The 26,068-nt window shown below is 44.9% G+C and overlaps 1 protein-coding gene across 2 annotated transcripts in view; it reads left to right on the top strand.

Annotated features, from left to right (window-relative positions):
- kcnq5b (potassium voltage-gated channel, KQT-like subfamily, member 5b) overlaps positions 1 to 24,423 on the top strand; it is a 108,297-nt gene extending 83,874 nt beyond the window's left edge. Inside the window, exons 3-14 of one of the 2 annotated variants that reach the window (XM_030093124.1) lie at positions 5,734 to 5,860; positions 8,723 to 8,898; positions 9,590 to 9,715; positions 11,163 to 11,273; positions 11,673 to 11,768; positions 13,133 to 13,227; positions 14,567 to 14,593; positions 19,411 to 19,634; positions 20,878 to 20,989; positions 21,534 to 21,665; positions 22,201 to 22,327; positions 22,894 to 24,423. In XM_030093124.1, the coding sequence (XP_029948984.1) occupies positions 5,734 to 5,860; positions 8,723 to 8,898; positions 9,590 to 9,715; positions 11,163 to 11,273; positions 11,673 to 11,768; positions 13,133 to 13,227; positions 14,567 to 14,593; positions 19,411 to 19,634; positions 20,878 to 20,989; positions 21,534 to 21,665; positions 22,201 to 22,327; positions 22,894 to 24,180 (2,640 nt within the window). In that variant the 3' untranslated portion in view covers positions 24,181 to 24,423. Of the gene's footprint in view, positions 1 to 5,733; positions 5,861 to 8,722; positions 8,899 to 9,589; positions 9,716 to 11,162; positions 11,274 to 11,672; positions 11,769 to 12,821; positions 12,911 to 13,132; positions 13,228 to 14,566; positions 14,594 to 19,410; positions 19,635 to 20,877; positions 20,990 to 21,533; positions 21,666 to 22,200; positions 22,328 to 22,893 lie in introns of both variants that reach the window. The other variant, XM_030093125.1, reaches the window with a different exon arrangement.
- Positions 24,424 to 26,068: the final 1,645 nt, after the last annotated feature.

The following is a 26,068-nucleotide window of genomic DNA, read 5'->3' as shown; positions in this document are numbered from 1 at the left end:
CAGGTTTTAATGACGGTGGCTTCAGGAGCATCTTTCCTTTTCATCTTTTCAAAGTAATTTCTTTAAAGACATACATGATATCGATAAACAAAAAACATAGAAGTTAATTTTTGCAATGATTCATTTCAGTGAAGCTTTCACATACCTTCTATTCATGACACCTAGTTAACAATACATCTACTGATGCTGAGACTTGGACACATCATCATTGTTGTATCCTAGATTCATCTGGTGTTTCGAGTCTTGCAACAGACACCCTCCTCTAGGTGACCCGACCGAGGTGATCAATTCTCGGCCTGTGTCCAAGTGGCATGCTACCCCCACTACAACCACTGCTCTCCCCTTTTCAACCAGAGCCACCTGGAGGCTCTTTCAGCTGCCTCCACATTGTTGCCTATGGCCCTTCTGCGGTTGTCACCCGTATTGCCTAGTGTTCCGTAGGCTTTGCTCAGGGAGTAGATCGCAAACCCCCATCTGCCTACCTCCACTGGCATGCACCTGGTCTTCCACCCGTTCCTCTGACAGTCCTCCACCAATTCCTGGTACTTCTCCCTCTTTCTTTCCTGGGCCTCCTCCATTCTCTCCTCCCATGGAACCGTCAGTTCCAGGAGGAAGAGTTGTTTTGTGCCTTCTGAGATCAAGATGATATCTGGTCTCAATCTGGACTGGGTGATGTGTGATGGAATCTTCAGCTGCCTCTCTAGGTCAACTGTCATCCCCCAGTCTCGGGCTGTGGAGAGCAAACCCGCCGAGCAGTCCTTAGGTGCTCTCTCCAGTCTCTGTCCCTCCCTAACAAAGCAGATGGCCTTGGCTGTAGCTTGGGTGTATCTGTTTCCCTTGATCCCCTTGCTAATTGCCTCCGCGATGGATTTGAGGACCTGGTCATGCCTCCATCGATACCAACCCTCGCTCAGCGCCTTGGAGCAGCTGCTCAGGATGTGTTCCAGCGTGCCCATTTTGGAACACAGGGGACATGCAGATGTCTCTATTTTGCCCCATGTGTGGAGGTTGGATGGGCTTGAGAGGACAACATATACCCCCTGGATCAAGAACTTGATCCTCTGAGGATTCCACTGCCAGATGTCCTTCCAGGTGAGTCTTCACTCCATTGCCTGCTCCCACTTCATCCAGGCACCCTGCTTTCTGAGCGGAAGGGGAGCCTGAGTTTGTCGGTGTTGCCATACAGTCCAATGCTGCTCAGACTGCGTGGCAATCCTAGCCATCTTCGCAGATAACTGCTCACCCTCTGCTCAAAGTCTTCCACCACCGTCATGGGGACTTCGTAGATGAGGAGAGGCCAGAGGATTCTTGGGAGGATCCCGTGCTGGTTCCCAGGCAGGATCCCAGGCCTTAAATCTTCCTGGGAGCCCAGACTTATCCACTGCCCTTAGCCAGCTCTCAAGGTCTGTACTGGTTGCCTTGATAGAATCTGCATCCTTTAGACTGCAGTTGAAAAAGCAGTTGAAGACCTTACCAAGGCTCTTCACTGGCCTCTCGGTGACTAATGGAATCTGGTCTTCTCCCAGGCTGAAGCAGAATTTGTCTGTGACTCTGCCCTTCTTCATTACCAGGGACCTGGACTTTGCCGGTTTGAAGCTCATCTGTGCCCACTTCATAACACGCTCCAACCCCTGGAGGATCCACCTGGCTCCTGGTACAGCTGTTATTGTGACCGTGAGGTCATCCATGAAGGCTCTGATGGGAGGTTGCCTTACTCCTGACTTGCTCTGAGGACCTCTACATGGTTCAGCTGCCTTGACCAGCATGTTCATTGCCAGTGCAAAGAGGGTCACTGAGATTGTGCACCCAGTGATTGTACCAACTTGAAGCTGGTGCCAGTCTGAGTGTCAACTCACCAGAGGGGACTCTCAAACTGAACTTGCTATAGTAGTCCAGTATGAGATGCTTAACCTTCTGGGGGACATGATGTCTTTCTAGAGCTACTTCCACCAGCTTGTGGGGTATCGAGCCGTAGGCATTGGCGAGGTCCAGCCACAGCACCGCCAGGTCCCCTTTCCCCTCTCTCGCTTCCCTGATGAGTTGCGTTACCACGCCTGTGTGTTCCAGACAACCAGAAACTCCCGGTATTCCTCCCTTCTGCACAGACGTGTCGATATAACTGTTGCTCAACAGGAAGTTGGAGAGTCTTTTGGCTACAATGCTGAAGAAGATTTTGCTCTCAACATTGAGCAAAGAGATAATGCGGAACTGGTTGATGTTGTCGTACTTGTCGTCCTTCGGTATGTACAGGACTGTCTCAGAAAATTAGAATATTGTGATAAAGTTCTTTATTTTCTGAAATGCAATTAAAAAAACAAAAATGTCATACATTCTGGATTCATTACAAATCAACTGAAATATTTCAAGCCTTTTATTATTTTAATATTGCTGATTATGGCTTACAGCTTAAGAAAACTCAAAAATCCTATCTCAAAATATTAGAATATCATGAAAAAGTATACTAGTAGGCTATTTAACTAATCACTTGAATCGTCTAAATAACTCGAAACACCTGCAAGTGTTTCCTGAGCCTTGAAAAACACTCAGCTTGGTTCAGTAAACTAAATCACAAGTATGGGGAAGACTGCTGATCTGACTGCTGTCCAGAGGACCATCATTGACACCCTCCATCAGGAGGGTAAGACACAAAAAGAAATTTCTCAAAGAGCAGGCTGTCCACAGAGTGCAGTTTCAAAGCACATTCACAAAAAGTCTGTTGAAAGGGAGAAATGTGGCAGGAAACGCTGCACAACCAAGAGAGATGACCGCAGGCTTAACAGCATTGTGAAGAAGAGCCGCTTCCAGAATTTGGGGGAGCTTCAAAGACAGTGGACTGAAGCTGGAGTCCAGGTATCAAAAGCCACTGTTCACAGACGTGTCCGGGAAATGGGCTACAATAGTCGTATTCCCATGGTCAAGCCACTTCTGAACTCAAGACAACGGAAAAAGCGTCTGACTTGCGCTATGGAAAAGAAGCACTGGACAGTTGAAGAGTGATCCAAAGTCCTCTTTTCAGACGAAAGCAAGTTTTGTATTTCATTTGGAAGTCAAGGCGCCAGAGTCTGGAGAAAGGCTGGAGAGGAGCAAAATCCAAGTTGCTTGAAATCCAGTGTGAAGTTTCCACAGTCAGCGATGGTTTGGGGCCATGTCAGCTGCTGGTGTTGGTCCACTGTGTCTCATCAAGTCCAGAGTAAATGCAGCTGTGTACCAAGATATTTTAGAGCACTACATGCTTCCTTCTGCTGAAAAGCTCTATGGAGATGATGATTTCATTTTCCAGCATGATCTGGCACCTGCCCACAGTGCCAAAACCACCAGTAACTGGTGTACTGACCATGGCATTACTGTCCTCGATTGGCCTGCCAATTCCCCTGACCTGAACCCCATTGAGAATTTGTGGGGTATTGTCAAAAAGAAGCTGAAAGACACCAGACCCAACAATGCAAATGAGCTAAAGGCCGCTATTGAAGCATCCTGGGCATCCATAACACCTCAGCAATGCCACAGGCTGATTGCCTCCATGCCACGCCGCATTGATGCAGTAATTCGTGCAAAAGGATTCCCAATCAAGTACTGAGTGCATTAATGGACATTTTCAAATGTTTGATTTTGTTTTGCTGTTATAATTTTGTTTTTTTACTTGGTCTGAGGAAATATTCTAATATTTTGAGATAGGATTTTTGAGTTTTCTTAAGCTGTAAGCCATAATCAGCAATATTAAAATAATAAAAGGCTTGAAATATCTCAGTTGATTTGTAATGAATCCAGAATGTATGACATTTTTGTTTTTTTAATTGCATTTCAGAAAATAAAGAACTTTATCACAATATTCTAATTTTCTGAGACAGTCCTGTACACTCCCTCTGCATACCTCCATGAATGAGCCATCTTCCCTCTCCTCAAAATTACCTTCAGAGCCTTCCAAAGCCGATGTCTAAGCTTTGGGCATTGTTTATAGACCTTATACAGAACTCCGCTTGGGCCTGGGGCTGAGTTTGCCCGTGCCCTCTGCACCACTTCCTCTACTTCACTAAGGCAGGGCTCCTTGAGGTTGAACTCTGATGTGGGCTCTGGTGGTACTGCCAGTGCATCACATGGACCCAGCGGATGTTCTCTGATAGGGTCACTGTACATGGCCTTGAGGTGCTCATTGATGGCATCCTTGGAGCAGGTAAGGCGGCCAGACCTCTTTTGGCCAAGAAGCTGCTTGGTCAACTTGAAGGGATTGGCCAGGAAAGCACTTCTCTTCCGGGCCCGCTCCCTCCGCCTCCTCCTTTGAAACTCTGCCCTCCGCAAGGTCAAGAGTTGTTTCCTCAGAATTGCTCTCAGGTCTGCCAGGCCAGCTCTCTCAACTTCCCCTGTTGACCTGAACCACCTCTTTAGCAGCTTAAGCTCTTTCCTGAGATCCTGGATCGTTCTTACTCTGTGGTTAGGAGCATTAGCCAATGGCGTGGGCTTGGGAGCCTCAGTTCCGAAACGCTCAGCCGCGATGTTTACCATGAGGGTGGCCATTGTTTCCAGTCGACGGTCCACGTCCCCTTTGGCTGTCACTCCCAAGACACGATCTACATCCTCATCGAACTGCTGCCACTCCGATCTCTTTGAGGATTGGGGCCACTGGATCCTCCGCCTGGCTGAAGGCGGCAGGCCAATTGTCATGGTTGAAGTTCGCTGGTTTTGGATTCTCTGTGGGTTGCCTAAAGATGATGCTGTTTCTTGGGGGCTTAGCTAGGCATTCAAACTGTTGACAGTGGTGGTAGGCGACACTGGGAGGCTCTGTGTACTGCCTCCAGGCCTAGCTCCTCCTGCGTCTGACCAGAAGTCACTTCTGTGCGTTGTGTCATCGTTGCCACTGACAAACATTTCATCCTGCCCTGATGTATCTTTAAACCCTTCTGATTCTTGCAGGTTTTGCCACAGATGCATTGTACTGTCGTCGTCGCTGTGCCATTATCCTTAGTCGTCGTTCTTAAATCCGTCCTGTTGGGGTGCTCATCCTCCCCCCCTCTCGGGCACCCCTGGGGGTATTTTCCTGTTGTCGTGCCTGTAGCTTGCTTTGGGATCTTCCTCTCGGAAGATGTGGCTTGGGCTGCAAACCCTCCCCACCCCGGTTTGCCGTCTCTCCAGCCGTCCTCTGTCTCTCCAGATGTCACCACCCTTTTCGTAGTCGTCACCCAGTCTATTCCTGGGTGTCACTGGTACTCCCTAAAATATTTCAGTCCTTTATTTCTTTTTTGTTCAGTTTCCAATCACATGTATGAGGGAATTCTTTTTAAAGCTTCATTTCATATTTATGTACAAACTAAAGACAGAAAAACTACAAAAAATAAGTCGATTATGTCTATATGTTCAGAAGGACCATTCAGAAGTCATGAAAATGCACAAAGAATATAATAATATTTACTCAAATCAGACTATTTGTCTTCAACAAGGAAGTTGTAAACCGTAGTTAAACAAGTGTTTCAATTGTTTCATTTTTATTATGTATATTTAAATAACCGATCAAATTAAATTTTCTTATATGATTTGTCTTTTTGATGAAAATTGTTTTGTGACTATACATATATGTGTGTGTCAAAACTAAACTTGAGATAAAAGACGAAAGAAACTTGACTTATGGATATGAGTGATGATGTTAAATAAATTTCTGACTTGTTATCAGATGATTGGTTCATGCACTGTGTTTGGCTCTGATGCTTCCACTGATCTACGTGTGTGTGCGTGTGTGTGCAGGAGTTTGTGATGATCGTGGTCTTCGGGCTGGAGTACATCATCCGGATCTGGTCTGCAGGATGCTGCTGTCGCTACAGAGGCTGGCAGGGCCGCCTGCGCTTCGTCAGGAAGCCCTTCTGCGTGATAGGTGAGCCGCGCTCCACGTCCGATTTCGGTCCCCCGGCTCCTCTGCTCCTCCGCTCCTCTCTGGAGGTCCGCGGTCGTCCCCTCAGCTCCTCCAACGTCCTGCTGCTTCACCGGGTTTCTCCTGACCAAACACTCAGTAAACCTCTGCCTGAGGATCGCAGGATGTTTTGCATTCTTCGAGTAAATCGGAGATTTTTAGTTCTCACTAAAAAATATAGACCTGGTTGAAGGCCATGCTCAGGAAATGGTGCTAACTAGGGCAGAGATTTAACAGATTTTGCATTTAAATAGTAATTATAGTCGACATGTTGTGCAATAATCCTTTTCCAAGGGCTGCAGTAGAGCTGTTCTTTATCATAGCAGACCTAAAGTTTCCCTCTGCTATCAGTTGATATTAAAAATAATTTTCTCCATAATCTGCACTTTTTTGTTGTAGTTTCCCAAAATGTCCCATGATCCTTTGCAATCTACAGTAATATCCTGTGCGCACACACACACACACACACACACACACACACACACACACACACACACACACACACACACACACACATATTCTGTACTCTTCATTCTAGAAAATGTCTCATGTTTGTAAGAAGACACAGAATAAATAAATAATTTCACCTGTATAGATTTGACCGCTGCTGCTCTGCTGCTCTGATTTCCCATGATGCCCTTGGACATGCACGATCATTTTGTTAATGATTAACATTATTCTGCTGTGAAATACCCAGCAGCAAACGTTCATACATCTGTGTATTGAACACTCTTTGATGAACTCAAGGGGAGATTTCTCTGTGAGGAATAAACATGTTTTCGTTCAACATGCGCAGGTCTTCAGGCACACACACACACACACACACACACACACACACACACACACACACACACACACACACACACACACACACACACACACAAACACACACAAACACATACACACAGTGTTTTTGAAGGATTCCATCCACCCGCCCTCTCAGTGACTCCAGTGGACGACCCTTCGCTGGAATTGGTTCGAACCCTGTTTATTGAGTCCAAACCTCCCTTCCGATGGTTCAGATGTTGCTTCTCGATCTGAACGGCGCAGGCAGAGGATGACTGGAGGTTTTGGCAGCAGCGTGACACCACCTGCTCACATCCAGCTCTGATGTCGAGTCATTCAGGATCCTTGCTGCCTCAGATACTCTGCTTCACACAGTTTCCCTCTGGCTCCAATCAGCAGCTTATAATATGATAGAAGTGGATGAATAAAGATCTGCACTTCATGCATTTGGTGCTATCTGCTTGTCCCTGTTGGGGGATCTGATACTGGTGTACTTTCTTTTCATTAAGTGTCATTGCTTTTTTAGTCTTTTTCTTTTCCATTTGCATTTATTTACTTACTGTATGGAGGGTGAGTGGAAACAAGCTCAGTGCAGCAAAGGTATAAACCTAAAGCAGCTAAAATAGAAAACGGTCCAGGCTTTTCATTCATATCAAGCCCCATTGAAACTCCACTTTGTGCACATGATTGCACACACTCTAATCAGTCAGACCCACATATTTATCTTCTCCTCCTGTTCCTACCTCGGATGGGAAGTGGAAGTGTGCCTCTACTTTCTGAGATCTGCCGCCGACCTCTCGTCTTGTCGTCCTCGCCGTGGGTCAGCCGGTTCACAGCACCTTAGTCAGCATTCTCTTCCTCTTAAGAGGGGTCTGGGAGGACTGAGCTGAATACCATCACCGGGTTCGGTTTCACCGGGTACGTCAGTGGACCGGAGGAGAGAGGGGTTCGGGGGGAACGGGGAGAGGAAAATGTTATTTCTCGAGTCGCAGGAGCTCATTACCGGAGTTGTCTGTGTTCTTTGTGGGTTCCATGTTATTCGTCGGCCCGCTGCGGTTTCTCCGTGAACTTCCTCTGCACACAGCCGGCGCTGTGTGTGTTTGTGCATCTGTCCGTCTCGATTTGCAGCGTCTCGGTAACACAGTGTGTCTGCACTCCGGGAAATGAGCAGAAACAACCGTGAAGGCTCGTGCACATGTATGAACTCTGCTCGTACATGCAAGGGAATGTCAGTGTGAGAACTCTGGCCATGCAGCCATAGAGAGAAGTACTTCGCTGTCAGATTATTACATGCGACAGTCAGTGGGCTCGCACAGATTACAGTGTTTGCAGGAAGAAGCTCAAGGACACTGCTGGACTGTTGATGCACGTGGCAGATGGTGGCATTTCCTCGATACGGAGCCTTTGTTGGGGTAATTTTCTGCGGCGCAGTGAGTGGTGACAACAAAATAACACCGAGGAGCTTTCATTGCAGCAGTTTGACATTAGACTGTCTGGCTTCAGGGCTGGGATGAGCGCAGAGGCCGGAGGAGGAACACTGTTCAGGGTCGCTCGATCCCGGCTATCTGTGGGCAAAGGTCACCGGTTAACCTCACATGCACGACTAACTGATGAACAAATTGTTTTATTGCAGTTCACTGACCCAAGAACACACTCATCAGACATAACATAACTAATACTGACTGATTAAAGCTAAATAAACGAAACTAATATGAAACGTGAACGGAGCCTCAATCACAGCTCCTGTTAGGAGGTGGAACAGGTGAGTCCTAAAGGCTCGCTGATCTAAGAGGAAAAGTACAGTAGATGATGGACGGTCTGATTGAGTGAATGCTGACCCGAGTGGTCCCATCAGAAAAGTTCTCCCTGGTTCTGATAGAAGAATTTACAGTGACTGATAAACTGAAACTCTAATGACAGCCTCTTTGAAAGCTTTTCTGAAAGTGAGGTCTGTTTGTTTGGATTCTCTCTGATGCTGAACGTGTTTGTGCGTGCGTGCGTGCGTGCGTGCGTGCGTGCGTGTGTCTTCTCCCCTCCTAGACATCATCGTCCTGATAGCTTCGGTGGCCGTGGTGTCGGCGGGGAGCCAGGGCAACATCTTCGCCACCTCGGTGCTTCGCAGCCTGAGGTTCCTGCAGATCCTCCGCATGGTGCGGATGGACCGAAGGGGCGGAACGTGGAAGCTGCTGGGCTCCGTGGTCTACGCACACAGCAAGGTGGGAAGACGAGGAAAATGCATCTCTTTCTGCACTAGGATCAGTTTTCTTTACTCATATTTTATTATGAGGCCAATTCTTTCATTGAACGATCCCCTCCCTTTTCCTTCTTCACACTTGTCATTCCTCTGCACGCACTAACCTTTTTTTCTTTTCTCTGAGTTCTTGAAATAAATCAGTGACCTGAGGGTAAGACAGAACTCTTTCTTTACCTCCATCAAAATGACACATTATAAAAGAAAAGGTCAAACGCTGCTCTGACTGCAGATATGCCCTCGCCGCTCCTCCACTGTAACCAAGTCTCTGGCAAGAAAACCGTCTTCAGGGCACTTCTGAGGGAAAACAGACCAAAATACAAAACCGTACAGTCATTTGTTGGATTTTATCACCTACATGCAAAGCACCACATATGATATTTTTTCAAAAAAAAAAAAAAAAATCCTGAAGCAGTATTCCCATTGTATTTTGGGGTAGAATAGTCTAAGTACAATGTGTGACCTTTTGTCCGGGTAGAAGAGGGAACATTGTTCATTTCTCTCCTCTTGTGTTTGGTGTCTTGAGTTGATTTTCCTTTCACAGAGCTCTTGAAGACATTTCCTGGAATCAAACCAAAGAAACCAGTGCTAATCACTGCCCCACCGTGTCAAACCACAGCCTCATTAACTGCGTTCATTGGGACTTGTGCCTACAGGAACTGGTGACTGCCTGGTACATCGGCTTCCTGGTGCTGATCTTCTCCTCCTTCCTGGTTTACCTCGTGGAAAACAAATCCAACAAAGACTTTGCGACCTACGCGGACGCCTTGTGGTGGGGAACGGTGAGTTCAGAGACGTTAAGGAAGCCGAGACGTTACCAGACCCAATGCACAGCAGGCCTCGTCTCCATGACGACGTTTTCCAGTGAAAGCAGGAAACTTCCTTTGGGTCTTTGGGTGTCTGTTTATACGACAATATAATAAGTGTAAGATTCTCTAATTTTTCTGGGTAAACATTTCCACTTGTAACCCCGTCGTGTAAACGTTACCTAGTGAGACTTTGCAGGTTTCACTACGTTGCATCAGTGTCTTCGGCGGCGTCTGGAGTCCTTGCTGCCATTTCCCCTCATTCACGGACAGCTCCTCCATAAACATTGGCTCCATCAGACAGCGCCTCCTCAGATATCCATAATGCTAGAAAATGGCTTTTGTCATGAATACAAATCAGAGTTTGAATGCAGGATAATCAGTCTGCACATCACGGATAGATCGACGGATATAGAGCGCTGCCCCTGTCGGTAAACACTGAAACGTCGCCGCATTAACTGCTAATTTGAGCCTTTTCCAAAGCGGACATTAATGGCTGAATTCAGGGTTACGCTGCACGTGTTAACTGTGACTCATTGTGACACCCAACTCAGTTTCTCCTTTTATGAAAACCGTGCCCAGTCTTTGGCTTCCCATTGTGTGTTTAGATCGTCCCCAGAGACTCAAATGCACACACACACACACACACACACACACACACACACACACACACACACACACACACACACACACACACACACAGTACAGAGCAGAAACAGTATTTCTATATTCTACCAGGGCAGAATAAACATGCAAGGCTTCCATCAGCGTCCTTCAAACCAAGGCCGCGCAGGCGTGAGCCTTTGAAAAAACAGCCTGAAGGCACCAAGAAAAGAAAACATACTTAGAAAAAGCATATTTACCCAACCTGTGTTTTATTTTTAGCTTCAGAAAGTTCCCTCTAAAATAAGGCTGTGGAGCTCCTCTGACCTCTGACCTCTGCATTCCAATCCAGGTCCCCTTTAGGTATTTTAGGGGTGGTTAATTTTCTGCATTCATATAAATATGCAAGACAAAATTATGAAGCTCAGACCAGGTGAAACCTCTGCTGATGTTTGAACGACCTCGAAAAGGTGTCTCACCCCGCTGACCACAGGTTTGGAAACACAGAACTAAAGGAAAGTTCCTCAGAATTTTAATGGAGAATCACTGGTGCATACCGGAGTCCTTAACCCTATGAATCCAATTCAAACGTGTTTAAGGAGCACAAACTAAAGTCCAAGATCAGATCCAAGTCCCCATTTCAAGGTTGGATCGTCTTTGGAACAAAAAAGTTCTAGATTTTCTTTGGCGTTATCTTTGGACCAGTGTTTGGACCCTGTTTTGAATTTCCTCTGTCGATTTGCCCTGATGCTGTTTCAATAGTGTCTCAATAGAAATGTCTCAGTTATTCTGCTGGTCTTCATGCGCCGCGTTTTCACAGATCACCCTGACAACCATCGGATACGGAGACAAGACCCCGAAGACGTGGACGGGACGGATGCTGTCGGCGGGCTTCGCCCTGCTGGGGATCTCCTTCTTCGCTTTACCAGCTGTGAGTCTTTTCCAGCCGATTCGTCATTTCATCCTCTTTGAAAGCTGTTTTCTTGTGTTGATTCAGTGATTCAGTCCTTGAAGAAAACACATCTGAGTAGAGCTTAAAAACAGACTTTAGCTGCAAAAATAGAAAGTAAATCCTTTTTTTTTTTACTAGAATTTTAAATGAGTTGATTTATGTAAAAAAGCAACAATCAGGAGTCAAGAACCTGTCAAATAAAAGCAGGCAAAGATTAATTCTCTAATGAAACCTGTCAGAGTGTAAAAATGATAACAATGACGACCTTCAGAGTGTCATGACTCCCCGGGACTTTGATGTTTTATTGTTGCGAGTCATTCATTCATTCATTCATTCATTCATTCATTCATTCATTCTGTGTTTCTTCAACCCTCTCAGGGTATTCTGGGCTCAGGTTTTGCTCTGAAGGTTCAGGAGCAGCACAGACAGAAGCACTTTGAGAAGAGGAGGAACCCAGCAGCCTACCTCATCCAGGTACACACACACACACACACACACACACACACACACACACAAACACACACACACACACTATTGTCATTTCTGATGACGTATCTCTGCTGATTTAAACTCATGAAGGATCTTTTCCAGTTTCTCTCTTTCCTTTGTGGATCCTTTCAAACTCAAACTGACCCCATAAGAAGCCTGTGGCTCTCTGAGGGGCCCCGGGGCCCCTTCACCGGCCCCTCACGCACTTTGCTCCATCCATTGTCTTCCCCCTTGTGCTCTCCCACCCTCTGTCCTCACCTCCTCTCTTTCATAACGTACAGTCAGCTGTAAAAGAAAGGTTACAATGCAGACATATTTGAACCTACTCGACTGTCCAGGAACAGCTTGTGAAAAATTGAATAAAAATGAAGAAACTGTCTAGATTTATTTGTTCCTCTCATAAATTTTAAAAAGTGTGGCGTTTTTTTGTTTTGTTTTAAGATACTATATATATCACTGAGCCATCTTGTGAGACATTAAGCCAAAAATGCTACAGGAGTTGTTTCTGTTCTCAAGGGGATTAAGAAAGCAAACACAGGATCTCCTCTCTACATCTTACAGCCTCCGTAGCTTCTCTTAGTCTAACATTTATCTGCTTACAGTCTCCAATGTTAGTGCATATGTCAAAATCCTGCAACTTGACGTTTGGAGAAAGCAGAAGTACATAAATAAAGTGAAAGTTGCCTTATGGTACAGAGGAAGTGACATGTAGTTTAGCTAAAAAAAAAAAAAAAGACATCTGTTGAGCAGCTCAAAACCATCGTCTGATCTGTTGCTGCTCATTTTAGTTCATTCAGAAACTCTTCCATGAGAATTACCTTTATTATCTATAAGTTTAATGGTCGATAAGTTGATAAAAACAAGTGTCCTCATTTTTTACACAGAACTGTATTTCTCCCATTCCCTCCTCCATGCGCCTCCTCACTCCTCCATGCACCTCCTCTTAACCTCTTCCATGCACCGCCTCCTGACCTGCTCCTCCTCTCTTGTGTCCTCCTCCTCCTCCTCTTCACGCTGTGCGTCCCCATGTTGCACCAGGCTGCGTGGCGTTATTACTCCACCGACAGCTCCAGGCCGTACCTGGACGCCACGTGGCGGCACTATGAGCGCCTGCTGCCCCCCCTCAGGCATGTATCCATGTCTGACCTCCGCCCAGCCAGTCCAGAGACTCTCCTTCTCTCCTCTTTCTTTTTGGTTTGACTAATCAGCTCTTTTCATTTGTTTTTCTCCTCACCTTCCTCTCCCTCCTCCTTGTTTTCGTTGATTTGTTCCATCCTGACCCGTTTTTATTTCTTTGTTTCTCCTGGATTTACTTTGTCTTTTCTGGGTTTTGTGTATTCTGCATGCAGTGTGTTTGGCGTAGTTATGCGGCTGATGAGAACTCGGTTTCCATTGCTACCTGGAAGCCTCACTTGAAGGCGTTGCATACCTGCAGCCCTACAAAGTAGGTACAACTATGGCAGCTGGTGTCTGTATTTGGTGTCTGTGCCACTGTAGCCATCTTCTCCGACACTGCAGTTATATCCACTTGAACAATGTGAAAAATGCCACCTTAGATGTTCTTTCCTATTCTTTCACACGTCTGCTTCGTTCTCCCTACTGAGCGTATAAATGCACTTTCTGTTTCTTATGGGAAAATGGTTCACAGCCATCAAAAGGACCAATACTTTCCAGGCTCTGTTGATATTGGTGCCTTAAACGTCATTCCTTGTCCCGAACATTGATCCAGCTGGACAATAACATCTTGTACCTTTTACATGGGAACGGGTTATTAGCCCAGCGCCCGGATCGCCCGTCGTCAGGTCTCTACCCTTCAACCTGCTCAGCATGTGTGACCCCAGCAGGAGTATAATACTCCAGCTGACCTAGCTCTAGTCAGCTAGTGAGCCCATTGATAAACACTGAGTCGGTGAAAGTGGTTTAATGTCATAGAAAGGTGAAGTCCATCATCATTAAGAATGCGTTAACACAGTAAATAATTTAAATAATTAAGAATATTTAATAAGTAATTCAGGTGCACTGAATAAAGTTGACATGAAACTGTTGCTGAGCCGCTGTCTCTTCATCATTGTAAGGAGCCTGGAAATATTGGGACAGCCATATGCAATGCTTACAATTCACTTACAATTATCACAACACCCTCCCCCCCCCACCACACACACACACACACACACACACACACACACACACACACACACACACACACACACACACACACACACCTGTCCTGCTGCGTGTGCTTCTTTAGTTCGCCTCCACAGTTTGCATGAACCTGCATGTTTGGACTCTCAGTTCTGCTTATCGCACTGATTCCAAGAGCCACGTGGGTGTGTCTGCGGGTTTCAGCTCCTTATGCATAAACTTTTACAGATTGTAAATATATTTCATTATATAAGGAGCAAATCCAGTGATTTCAATCGCGTGTTACTGGCTGTGGATTTTCTCACCGGAGCAGCTCCACCACAGTGACCGCTGGTATCTGAATGAGGTACAACTGACAAACATCAGGCAACAGCAGAGCTGGGACTGTTTTTACCAAAAAACGACATAATGTACCTTCAAAAGATCAATCTGGTTGATTTAATTTGACTTTATGGCTTATTATTTATAAATTGTTATTGTGGAACACAGCTTTCGTGCGAATACCACGAAATCACCAATAAACGAGCTAAAGCTAGCAAACACACCCGCATCATCATTTAGACACTGAAACGTCATGCTTAAGTGTTTTCTCATTCGTTTTTTTTCTTTTTTTTTGTCTTCTTCTGATTTGCCTCCGACAGGAAGGAGCAGGGAGAATCCACCACGAGGTTTGTGTTGTTTTAACGAACCTTTACAGTTACGTTATGCTGTAGCTTCCCGATAGTAGAATTAAGCTAGCTCAAACCACAGGAGATCAAATAAGATGCTGCCACGACTCGGATCATGTTTTTCAGCCTTAAATCTAGAATAATCCATGGAAACTGCTCACTACTGAAGCCTTCTTCTCTGCGGACAATACATGCATCGGCACCAAATGAAAAGTATTCACTCTGTTAGCCTTGGGAAGACCATGCTAATTGCCTGAAATGCTTTGTGCGAGCTTCCGAGCTCCTGCTGTGAGTCTTGTTAGCCGTGAGGGGAGGAGGACTGTGTGTGATGTAACATGTCGTGTTTGCAGTTATGAAACACTGAACAAATGTTTATCTGCAGACCAGCACCGTGACCTACATCCTGACCTGGATGCATTCCTGCATCTAGGTCTTCATCCAGACCACATTGAAGATTTCGGTCCAGACTTGCATCTAGGTCTTTTTCTAGATCAGATTCAGGTTTTTACCCAGACCTAATTGAAGGTCCCTGTCCACCAGACCTCTAACTAGGTCTTTATTAAAATCTTTCTGTAGACCAGATTCCAGATCTTTGTCTAGATCCAGATCTGATCAAGGTCTTTATCCAGACCTGTACTATGTCCCTCCAGCCCAGTGCCACATCTGAGCCGCTCAAAGTAGAAAACACTAAAATAAAGATGCAAAGCTCACACTCAAAAGAGGAGAGCACATTTTTCTGGTGCATGCTGAAGAACAACAGGCCGTTCACAGGGTCGATTCACAGAGGCTCATTATATGCGAGCAGCCAGACAGAAGAATCACTTTAAAACCTGCATCTTCATCTCCTGGTGCCATGGGGAGTGTGTGTCTGAAGGTTTGGGCTCCACGCGGCTGATTCAGGCACTTGTTGCCATGGCCTGGCTAAATTCACATATTTAAATGAGGGATATCGACATGAAGAGCGTGAGTCACCAAATTGCAGCCTTTTTCAAATGGAGCCGTTCCTCCACTCGGCTCAATTACCTCCGTTCTGCTGCTTCTAAATGTCAGCGGTCCACTAATGGAGGCACCGCCAGCAGCTCGGCTTCTTTAAACTTCAAACACACATTGTTGCTTCTATTGTCCAGAGTTTTAATCATGTTTAAAGCTGATTACTATGTTGTGTACTCATGTGAAACACAGAGACGGTATTAAATAACATGTTAAACTGGATATTTAAAAGAAGTCTTTCGGCTTTACACTGCACAAGTTGATGTCAGCTCATCGTCGATTGAAAATCAGGCAATTAATTGAACATTTAAAAATGCAATCAAATAATTGGAATTATTCTGTTACAAGTCAAGTTGTAAGAGAAACTTCTGTATTAGCACCGTTAATGCTATAAAGCAGCCAAATAGGCCTTTTGCTGTTCAAAAAAAACAAAAACAAGTTCAATTAAACTGTCGAAAAATAAATTTGAGGATGAATAAAAATCAATCAAATATAAGTTATAATCTTGATATAGTTATACGGAGCCCTGGTCATGACATGGTAAAAAAAAAATTAAATTGTGGCCACGAATTACTAATTCGTTCCCACGAATTAGTTACATCATTCATATACTGAACAGTCCAGTAAAGTTGGCAGCATATTGACAGATATGGACTTTCAGTCTCAATAACTCTTTAACAAAATGTCAGTAACATTCAAAGGGCGCTGCATCCCATCGTTGTGAGGTGGACGATATGCTCCAAGCTCATTTTCATTAAAAGTATCTGTCTATCAAGCAGCAGAAAGTGCTGCGGGGTTAAGGGACCGTCTACAAGACGCTGCAACAGTGAAGACAAATACCATATCCAATAAATTTGATAGGAGACAAATGTAGGTTGTAGCGATTATGGTGACACTGTAGTGAATTCCAGTGGTGGTATTACGTTTTTGTTGTTGTTGTTGTTGTTGTTGTTGTTGTTTTTGAGCTATTTGTCTTCACTGTTGCTGCGTCTTGTAAATTGTAGACAGTCCCTGCAGCACTACCGTGCTGATTGAAATCAATATTGTTTCTGCTGCTTGATAGACAGATACTTTTAATAAAATGAGCTTGTAGCATATAGTCCACCTCACAACGATGGGATGGAAGCGCCCTTTGTATGTTACTGATGTTTTGTATTGAGACCGAAGGTCCGTATCTGTCAATATGCTGTCAACTTTACTGGAATGTTCAGTATATGAATGATAGAACTAATTTGTGCGAACGAATTACTAATTCGTGCGCACGATTTAATTAGTTTCGAGGGAATGAATTAGTCATTCGTGGCCACAATATAATTTTTTTTTTTTTTTTTTTTTTTTTTTTTTTTTACCATGTCATGTCCAGGGCTCCGTATAGTTATAATCCCAAGAAAACATGTTTATATATCAGGCAGGTATTTGAAAAAAAACTAAACTAAACTAAAAGGTTTAAGGAATACCACTTTTGCTCATGAGATGACCTCAGTGAATCATGAGAGTCAGTCACTCCACCATCTGCTGGTAGAAACTAGTACTGCACATAGAATCAAGCTAGTGAACCACCTTGGTGAGTTTGGTCAATTTCTATGCTACATTCAAATAATTATTTGATGAAATACAGGGCACTTTGAGCAGGACCTTGCCTGAAGTTTGTATGGGAGGAATTCATTTTTTTTCATGTTGTACAGTCATCGTTTGCTTGACCACCATATATGTGCCTCACTATCAAGCTAATAGTCACTTGAAAACATTCTAATAATCATAATTCATCTTTAAAACACAGGTTCTCATGTTATCGCATAGTTGTGTCAGTTAACTGGAACCAATCAGCATTTTTTAGGTGCAGTTGGTTCGATTTGAGGAATGCCACTTCTGTCCACTGTGGGGCAGTAATGAGTGGTTGTTCCTCGGAAGTTCTACATTTTAATTTTGAGTATTTTCCTCTTCTTATCTATGCCAGAGTCTGCTCTTTTTTATTTTTTTGAACCGAGTTTGAGCAGAGAGACATAATGACTCACAGCATCATCTGCAGGGCTGCAGTTAGCTGCTTAACTTGTTAGTTTTGCTAAATTTACAACTTTCAGATATTTTTTTTTAAATAACTTTGACATGCTGCATATATTCAGAGGACAATCCTGGGTTATTTCCCTCACTTCTGGTGTTGTCTTGACATTTGCCTGGAGGACGCTGGGCCAAATCTTTCTGAAATACGAGTTTCTGGGGCTAACTTGAGTCAAACAGTCAGACCTTGTTTCTTTTTAAAAAAAAAAACAAAAAAAAAAAAAATAAATGCAGAAATTTTAAAATGCTGACAGAAGAAGAGCTGAGGGGCAGTAAGAAGTTCCAAGACAAGAGACAAAGTGTAGATCCCCTTTAAGTCACATCCATCAGCTCCATAGAACATGAACTGGGGTAGTAAGAAACTGAGGGTAAACATTCTCACCTCCTGTCTCTGCATCATGTAACACGTCACGTGTGTCTATCTCCTCTTGGTTTTTAGTCAGATTCATAGTAGTAAACAGAAGCTACTGAGGAGGTGTACCACTCGGAAACATAGGTACACAGCATTTCTGCTCCCGTGGAGTTTTTCTTTGGGAATGCTGACTAATTCTTGGTGCATGGGAATCCGCGGGAGGCCGTGCAGGTCCAGTCCAGTCCTGCAGGGAGGGGGAGGGACTTCGCCCTCCTCCACCTTTTTTGTTTGGATTTCTGCCTGTGCACCGTGCTGCTGCGCCCGCTGTGTGTGTTTCTAAACCGTCCGATCCAGGTTTCACTCTCACATCCCGCACAATAACTCACCACTTGAAGCTTGTGTGCAGAGCGTGGCGCTCCATCTTCACTTTCAGCGTGTCGCTCATCTCCTCATGCTGCATCCCAACAAATAACTGCATCACTCCACAAACTGCACATGCCACGACTCAACTCAAATATTTTGGGCTTCTTATTATCAATAAATTCTTAAATAAAACTAAATTGAATAATCCTCCACCAACAGCACTATACTTACAGTATAAAAAGAATAATTTGATTCCTTTCTGTAAGTGCTGTAAACTCAAATTGTACAAAATTAGTTTTCTTCTGCCTCTAAATGTAGTCCTGTTTCTGTGTGCACAGTGCAAAACATCTATTAAAATGAATTTGTCCTGTGCTGCCACCAGTGTTGCACTTTATAACCTCTACCTTTGATGTTAATGAGCAACTCGGCACGACTGTGAAAATAGTTACTGTTACTGAAGTTTCAGGCCCGAGAGACGAGAGACATTTCAAGTGAAGACTCATTGTATTTTTGCGTTTTAGTTTCAGAAAATCGTTGCATTTACACAACAGTGTTTTGACAACAATGTCCATGTAACACAGAAACACCAGTAAAGACTCCTGGTGCATCGTCATTCGAACTGACATTTCTCTGATCTGTGCCTGATGCCTGAGCTCTGCCTCTGCATGGCGTGTCTGCATAAACTGCGAACCGGGCACTCGAAGCACCTCATTTCACTGTTTGTCCACATCCTGCAGGTCATTTTCATGTAGTTCCACCTAGAAACTGACACATACTGGAAACACACACGAGATTAATCACCACACACATATTTTCAGTTTGTATCGCGACGTTCACACACACACACACAAAGCAACTACAGCCTGCTGCAATGCATGCTGGTCTTTCTTTGTCCTTCCTGCAGCGCAACTCATGGAGTCTTGACTGCAGGCTGCAGTGTGATGAGATGGTGAAAAGAGCAGACTTCGTTCATTCAGTCACGTCAAACTTCTCCAGCTGTCTGACTTTCTCCTCCTCTTCCTCCTCCTCTTCCTCCTCCTCCTCTGGGTTGCAGTCAGAAGTTGAGTTTCAAGGAGCGGGTGAGGATGGCGAGCCCTCGAGGTCAGAGCATCAAGAACCGCCAGACGTCCTCGGGGAACGAGCGGCGCTCCCCGGTGGCCGAGGCGAGCACTGAAGGCAGCAGCCCGGCCAAGGTGCAGAAGAGCTGGAGCTTCAATGACCGCACGCGCTTCAGGCCCTCGCTACGCCTCAAGAGCCAGTCCCGGTCCACCACCGACGGTACACACACACACACACACACACACACACACACACACACACACACACACACACACACACACATACACACTTTTTCACTTTTTACTCGGCACTATTATCATCGTTCAGATTTTAATCAGGTGACACAAACAGCAGGTTTAACAGGGACACTTTCCACAGAAACACACTCCCTTCAGGGTTTTTACACAGTTTGGTTAAACAGAACAAACAGTTTGTCTCCTGAATCGGAGCTCTGGCTGTGACCCCTCAGGGTCCCAACAGTCAAAACCAGAGCCGTTGGCCTGTTATTGTGTGTTTGTACTGTTCCGAGCTGCATTTTCATCTTTATTTTCATGGAATCTTGAAGCTTTTTCGCTGGTTCTTGCACTTACACTCTGCTCTCATCCCAAATACACTCATTGTCTCTGATATTTCATTTCAGACAGGTGTGTAAAAATACCTCATGGTCACAGTAATGTTTGACTCAGCACAGCTACGGTTATAATTCAACAAATTAGGGACTCCATGACACAGCTGTCAGACTAATATGAGCACTATTTCTAGTGGAAACACTCAATAGTAGAGGAGCCACGATCCGGTCAGGCTAAATGACTTGATATCTGAAGCGTATATGGTGAAATTGGGGGCAGTGCTTAGAAATACAGCCAAAGGCAACAAGTAAATCTGGAGTGACAATACTGTCATTTATTGTTTTGGGAGATAAATGTAGCACAAATATCCAATTTGAACTTTTTAAAATATATTTTAGGTTTCATGGGGTCTTTGAATTTTGTTGGAGTTTAATGTATCTATGTGGAATCTGTCATTTCTATAATGTCAGGTGTCCTCGCTCAATGCCTGGCAAAATTGTCCAACTTCAAATATGAGCCAGTTCTTCTGTTATTGTTTTCGTACAAAGAGGTTTGTCTTGTAAATGTGGCACTCTCTCTGTGACTGAAGACGTCTTGTGATGGTTTCAATATGGACCCAGAGCTGTTTTTCTGTTCTGGTAGTATACTTTCTAAATATAATGATCAGTGTTGAAGAATCAAAGAGTTTATGTTCTAAAGCTGAAGATTTTTTTTCTGTTTTAGTAATTTTCAGCTGCTGCATAAAAAAGTTGATCTCATGCCTGCTCTTTGTAAAACTTTTCAAGTAAAAACTCGTCCTGAGATCAGTTGTTCCCAACCTTTTTTCCCTGGAGTCATCTCAGTCAATTCTCTCTGATCTGAAGAGAAAGTTTCTTCTTTCTGCCTCTTCTCAGCTGCAGAATCCAACATGGCCGCCGACGATGCCTTCGATGAGAAAGGGTGTCACTGCGAGATCTCCATGGAGGACTTATTACCCTCGGTCAAGTCCGTCATCCGAGCTGTCAGGTGAGGCCACGCTTCCTTCCCAGTCCATCCAGCACTGGGTTTCCTCCCCATCACCCTCAGGGAGTCTGCACGAATCACCTCCAAAATAGGTCTAAACATAGTTTAGACTGTTTCTAACTTCACACAAAAACTGGATATGAAGTCTAATTTAACTCTATACATTGAATATCATTGTCTTCCTGCAGTTTTTCTTTGTTTACCAGATACATGAGTAGATTTTCCGTGTTTTTTGTGTTTTTGCATCGCATGCACATTTTGTTCTACAAACGTTCACAAAACATGTATTTAATTTCAATCTATTTTTCTTTTTTTTAATATTGGACCAGCGCCAGATTGAATCTAAATGTAATTGCTGAATTTTATGATTTATAGTCTAAAATAAGCAACTCTTTTGTGTGGATCATTGATTTTACAATTCCACCACTATTTCCTGGTCATGTTTGTTGCTGCTGATGTACATACAGTCCATTGACGGTGGAGTCCTCCTGTTGGGGTCAGAGCTCCTCCCGGTGGCCGCTCTGTGAACTTCTGCTGTTTGCTGCAGGATTATGAAGTTCCATGTGGCCAAGAAGAAGTTCAAGGAGACTCTGCGCCCGTACGACGTGAAGGACGTGATCGAGCAGTACTCTGCAGGGCATCTGGACATGCTGTGTCGCATCAAGAGTCTGCAGACCAGGTGGGACCAGCTCACAGACTGACTGCTGCGGGTTTTTACTTTGTATTACATGTATAAAATAAAATAAAATTAAATTAAATTAATTAATAAATGAATAAATGTCTCAAAGATCTTGACATTGAGTTTGAAAAACTTCAACCACTAACCACCCTATGACAGTAAACAGTTCCTCAGACAGTTGGTAAGGTTTCGAGTTAACATTGAGAGAACCTATTTCTGGAGAGCTAATAAAAACAGACTGGCAATAGATGAAACCCAGATAAGTGTGGGTTTGGATCAGTTTTATCTCTGAAAAGATTTTAATTGCTAATTTTAAAAGGTGTCAGTAGATTTCAGTGAATTTCAGAACGACAGTCTCCTGTAGATGCCTCAGAGCAACAAAAAGGAAAAGAAGCAGGTGTAAACTGTGGGGCTAAGTTAAGGAACAGTGGTCAATTTTTCTTTGTATCTGAGAAGATCTTTTCACTTTAGATCTTTCAGGCCCTCCTCTTATTGATGTGCATTGTGTGTGTTTGTGCATTCCTTTGTGTTTCAGGGTGGACCAGATCCTCGGGAAAGGCCAGATTCCTCTAGATAAGAAGATCCGGGAGAAGCTGCTGTCTGAGGGAGACATATTGGAGGATGTGAGCATGCTGGGTCGAGTCTGCAAGGTGGAGCGACAGGTTTGTGTTCTGTTTTTCCTCCTAATTTTTGTCCAGTTAATTTAATTTCACTGAATCATCTAGAGCTTTTAAATATATCTGCATGAGGCTGTTTTCTGATTGTGGAAAAGTCTAATATGCTGGATGGTTTAAACGAAGAATTCCATGTCAAAGTTATTTTTTTCTCCTCTTTTTCTATATTTTCGAGATACTAACATCAGTGTTGGAGAATGAGCAGTTTCCAGGTCTGCTGTGGGATCTAGAAACGAGCTCAGACTGACACTATCACTAAGAGGTGGCAGCTGATTCAATGAAGGTTCTTGATAAGATGACAGTCCGTTTGTTTCATTTTATCTTATATATAGGCTATATTTATCCAGCACTTGCAGCTCATCAAGACTGGGTATGTCCAGCACTGTGCAGGGTCAATCAAGGAGGCAGAAACACAATCAACAGATTGTGTGTGAAAAGTCACTGTGCTTTTCACACAAACTTCCTTCTTAAAGAAAACTGTTGAGAGAATATTTCAGATGTGGCTGTAGCCCACAATTTCTGTTCACTCACACGTTCCTGTTCCCTCCTCGCAGGTCCAGTCCATCGAATCCAAGCTTGACTCTCTGCTTGATGTTTACCGACAAGTTTTGAGGAAAGGTTCGTCCTCAGCGTTGACGCTCTCCTCCCTGCCCTTGTTCGAGCTGGAGCAGACCTCAGACTACCACTCCTCGGTCTTCAGTAAGGACCTCTCCTGCTCCACTCAGGTCAGCAGCAGTGGAGCACCTCCTCCTGGTGGTTACCCCACACGTTCCTCCACCAGCTCCCACCTTTCTCAGGGAGGACTCCGTCTCATCCTGGCGCCTCCTAATGAGCTCAACCTCAATCTCAACACCTCCTCTTCCACGCCTCCCTCCGGCCTCCCGTCCTCCTCTTTCAGCCCTTCACCTCTGCCTCACCACCATCACCACCACCATCATCACCACCACCATCACCCACGCCATCTCCCTCAGCCTCAGGCCACCACGCCCGAGAGTGGCACAGACGAGACCGTGGAGAGTCCTCCACCCATCCTCACCCCTAACAGCGTCAGCAACTCCACGGGCAGAGCAGGGGGAGATGGAGGCTTTCCTCTTCTTGCCAGGCTCCCACCACCGCCCCCTTCTGGCCGAAACCCCGGTAACTTAGTCCGAACAACTTCCATGGAAGTGTCCCCAGACATCGAGAACTTTTGTGGAGGTAGAGGCACTCGGGTGGAGGACAGCAGTGTCAGGGAGGATCTGGGACTTGGACTGGGCCTGGGAAGATTAACGGAGCAGCTACAAGACACCACCAATGGCAATGGCAGGCTCAATGCCAGGGAGGACGGATCCTGGAGGAGACATATGAGCCTGGAGCTGGAGCCCTTGGTGCCACCGGGCATGGGCTGCTGCTCCAGGCCCCCCCAGATAGACCGAGGACTGGGCAAGTCCATGTCAGTGCAGGACCTGATGCAGGCAGCACCAGTGAGCCAGCATGAGGCCCGCCACAGTCTGTCATCACCGAGCCCCAGTACAAGCAGCGACTCTCCCATCGGATTCCACAGCCGGAGTCAAGACCCCGGGGGTGGAGGAGGCGGTGGGTTGGGTCGGAGTGCTGGTGGCAGTGGGTGGGGGGAGGAGGACCTCTTTATCAGTGACAGGGACATTGAGGCGCAGGCGTTTGACTTCTTGTCACAGGGGACTAGCGGGGTCCACCGATTCTCCCCGGAGATCCTGCGGACAGAGGGCAGAGCAGGGGCAGGGTCCCGGGGCTCGAACCATAGTCTTGCCAGCGGCCATGCGTCCACTCCAGCTACTGGCAGCACTGAATTGCTAAACATGCCACATGTACGGCTAAAATAGACCCAACCACACATTGGGACAGCTCACCTCACAAAGACGGTTTTTGTCCTTTTGGAGGGGAGTGGGAGTATGGGGATATGACATGGGGCTTTTTTTTTTTTGGTTTGTTTCTTTTCATGTTGATTCGTTTGACAGGAATCACAGTATTTTCACACAGGCTGGCCATGTATGGTGTATCATTGCATGACTTTGTTTTAAATATGACAGACAAGTCTGAGATAAAAGATGAAGGATTAAATGAAAGCAGTACAGATGCCTAAACGCCTTCACTGGAAAATGGTTGGTGCATCTAGGACTGTGATTTAGAGCATGATGAACTGCATGATATCAGTCAAACGTACGGATTGAACAGTCGGATTTACACTTAAGGACGCAGGCACCTAGAAACGGTGGAGAATCCCACTGAGAGTACTCATCTGTTATAAGTACGTTCAGCCACATGAATGTTACCTCTTCACCTCTGCAGCCATTTCCAAATAGGTAACCCAACCTCTTTACGGTTATATATTCAAAATACAGTCACCAAAAGAAAGGACTTTTTTGCAATTGGTAGATCAGCATGATCTAAATGGTGCCACATTTGGAAGAAACATGCATTTGTCTATTAAAAAAAAAATGTCCAAATCTTTTCTGACAATGTGACGTTCTTGTTTGTTGGCCTGTGTACTGTGGAGAAACCACATCCACACCTCTGGCTCCCCCTCATGGTGGTCTCACTCTGCTATAGAATAATCTGATTCCCCAAGAGTTGGCCAACATGGTTGTGTCAATCACTCCAACACCAACAGTGCATCCAAGCTGTTTGATGGGTGGATGTCAGGACTGGTGGCAGGCCGTTCCTTCTTTGGCAGTGCTGAACTCTGGAGGTGGTCTCTGGTAAACCTGCTCTGTTGGGACCATCGTGGTCAACTTGGAGGACAGAGGTTGGTAGCAGAATGTTGAGAGATCAGAATTCGAATGGTAACAGAGTTTCTAAACTGAACTAATCATATTTTATTATTCCCCCTGGGAAAATTCCTTTGTCCACATTTACCCATATCGCCACATGGGGGCGTCTAGGGAGCTAATAGGCATCAAGGGTCTTTCTCAGGGATCCACAGTAGTGACCTCTCTGCTCTGGGATTCAAGCCTATGAACTTCAGATCCCTAATCCACTTCTCTAGCCTCTAGGGTACACTGCCCACCACCTCCATCTCTTTACATTTAAAGGTGAGAATCTTTGGGTATCAGGAGTTCAGGACAAGAGTCAACACAGAAGAAAAGCTGTGTTTTTATTGGAATGGATGATTTAGAAAATCTTTCTTGTGCTCATCCCGATAAAGCATGTTCCTTACAAATGTGGCCCAGTTTTAAAGGAAAAATCTGACTTTCCAGGGATATCACATATATAGCTAAGAACCATAACAAAGAAATAATCTGACAAACACTAATTTTGTCATATTTCTTACTCATTTATAGGATTGTTGTTCCTTTTTTCAATCAATTATCAATGACTGTGATTCCGTTTGCCAACCAATCATTTCATGAAGGACTTTAATGTGAAGACGATTTCCGAGGTTTAGCTTTTCTTACTGCAGCCTCAGGTGTTTCTTGTCATCATTTTTCTGCAGGATATTGATTTGCAGACTTATGACATTGTGAACATCGGTTCCTTCAGTGTTACGTCATCATGGTGTGGCGGTGCAGTTTTGGGGCAGGTAGGTATCGGAGGGTGACGTGAGTCGTGAATCTTTAAACTTTAGGAACAAAAACCTGGTAATTAGGTTTTTGGTGCAAGTCTTATGGTTGACGTGCACCATGTTAAAAGAATACATATGCATGCACACAATGCGCACAAGTACAGACAAGAATGGTCATGTGCACATGCAGCCAGCCGTCCAGATATGAG

The sequence above is a fragment of the Salarias fasciatus genome, chromosome 6 (assembly GCF_902148845.1).
Source record: "Salarias fasciatus chromosome 6, fSalaFa1.1, whole genome shotgun sequence".
Classification (NCBI taxonomy): domain Eukaryota; kingdom Metazoa; phylum Chordata; class Actinopteri; order Blenniiformes; family Blenniidae; genus Salarias; species Salarias fasciatus.
This window is presented reverse-complemented; position numbering and strand designations above follow the sequence as displayed.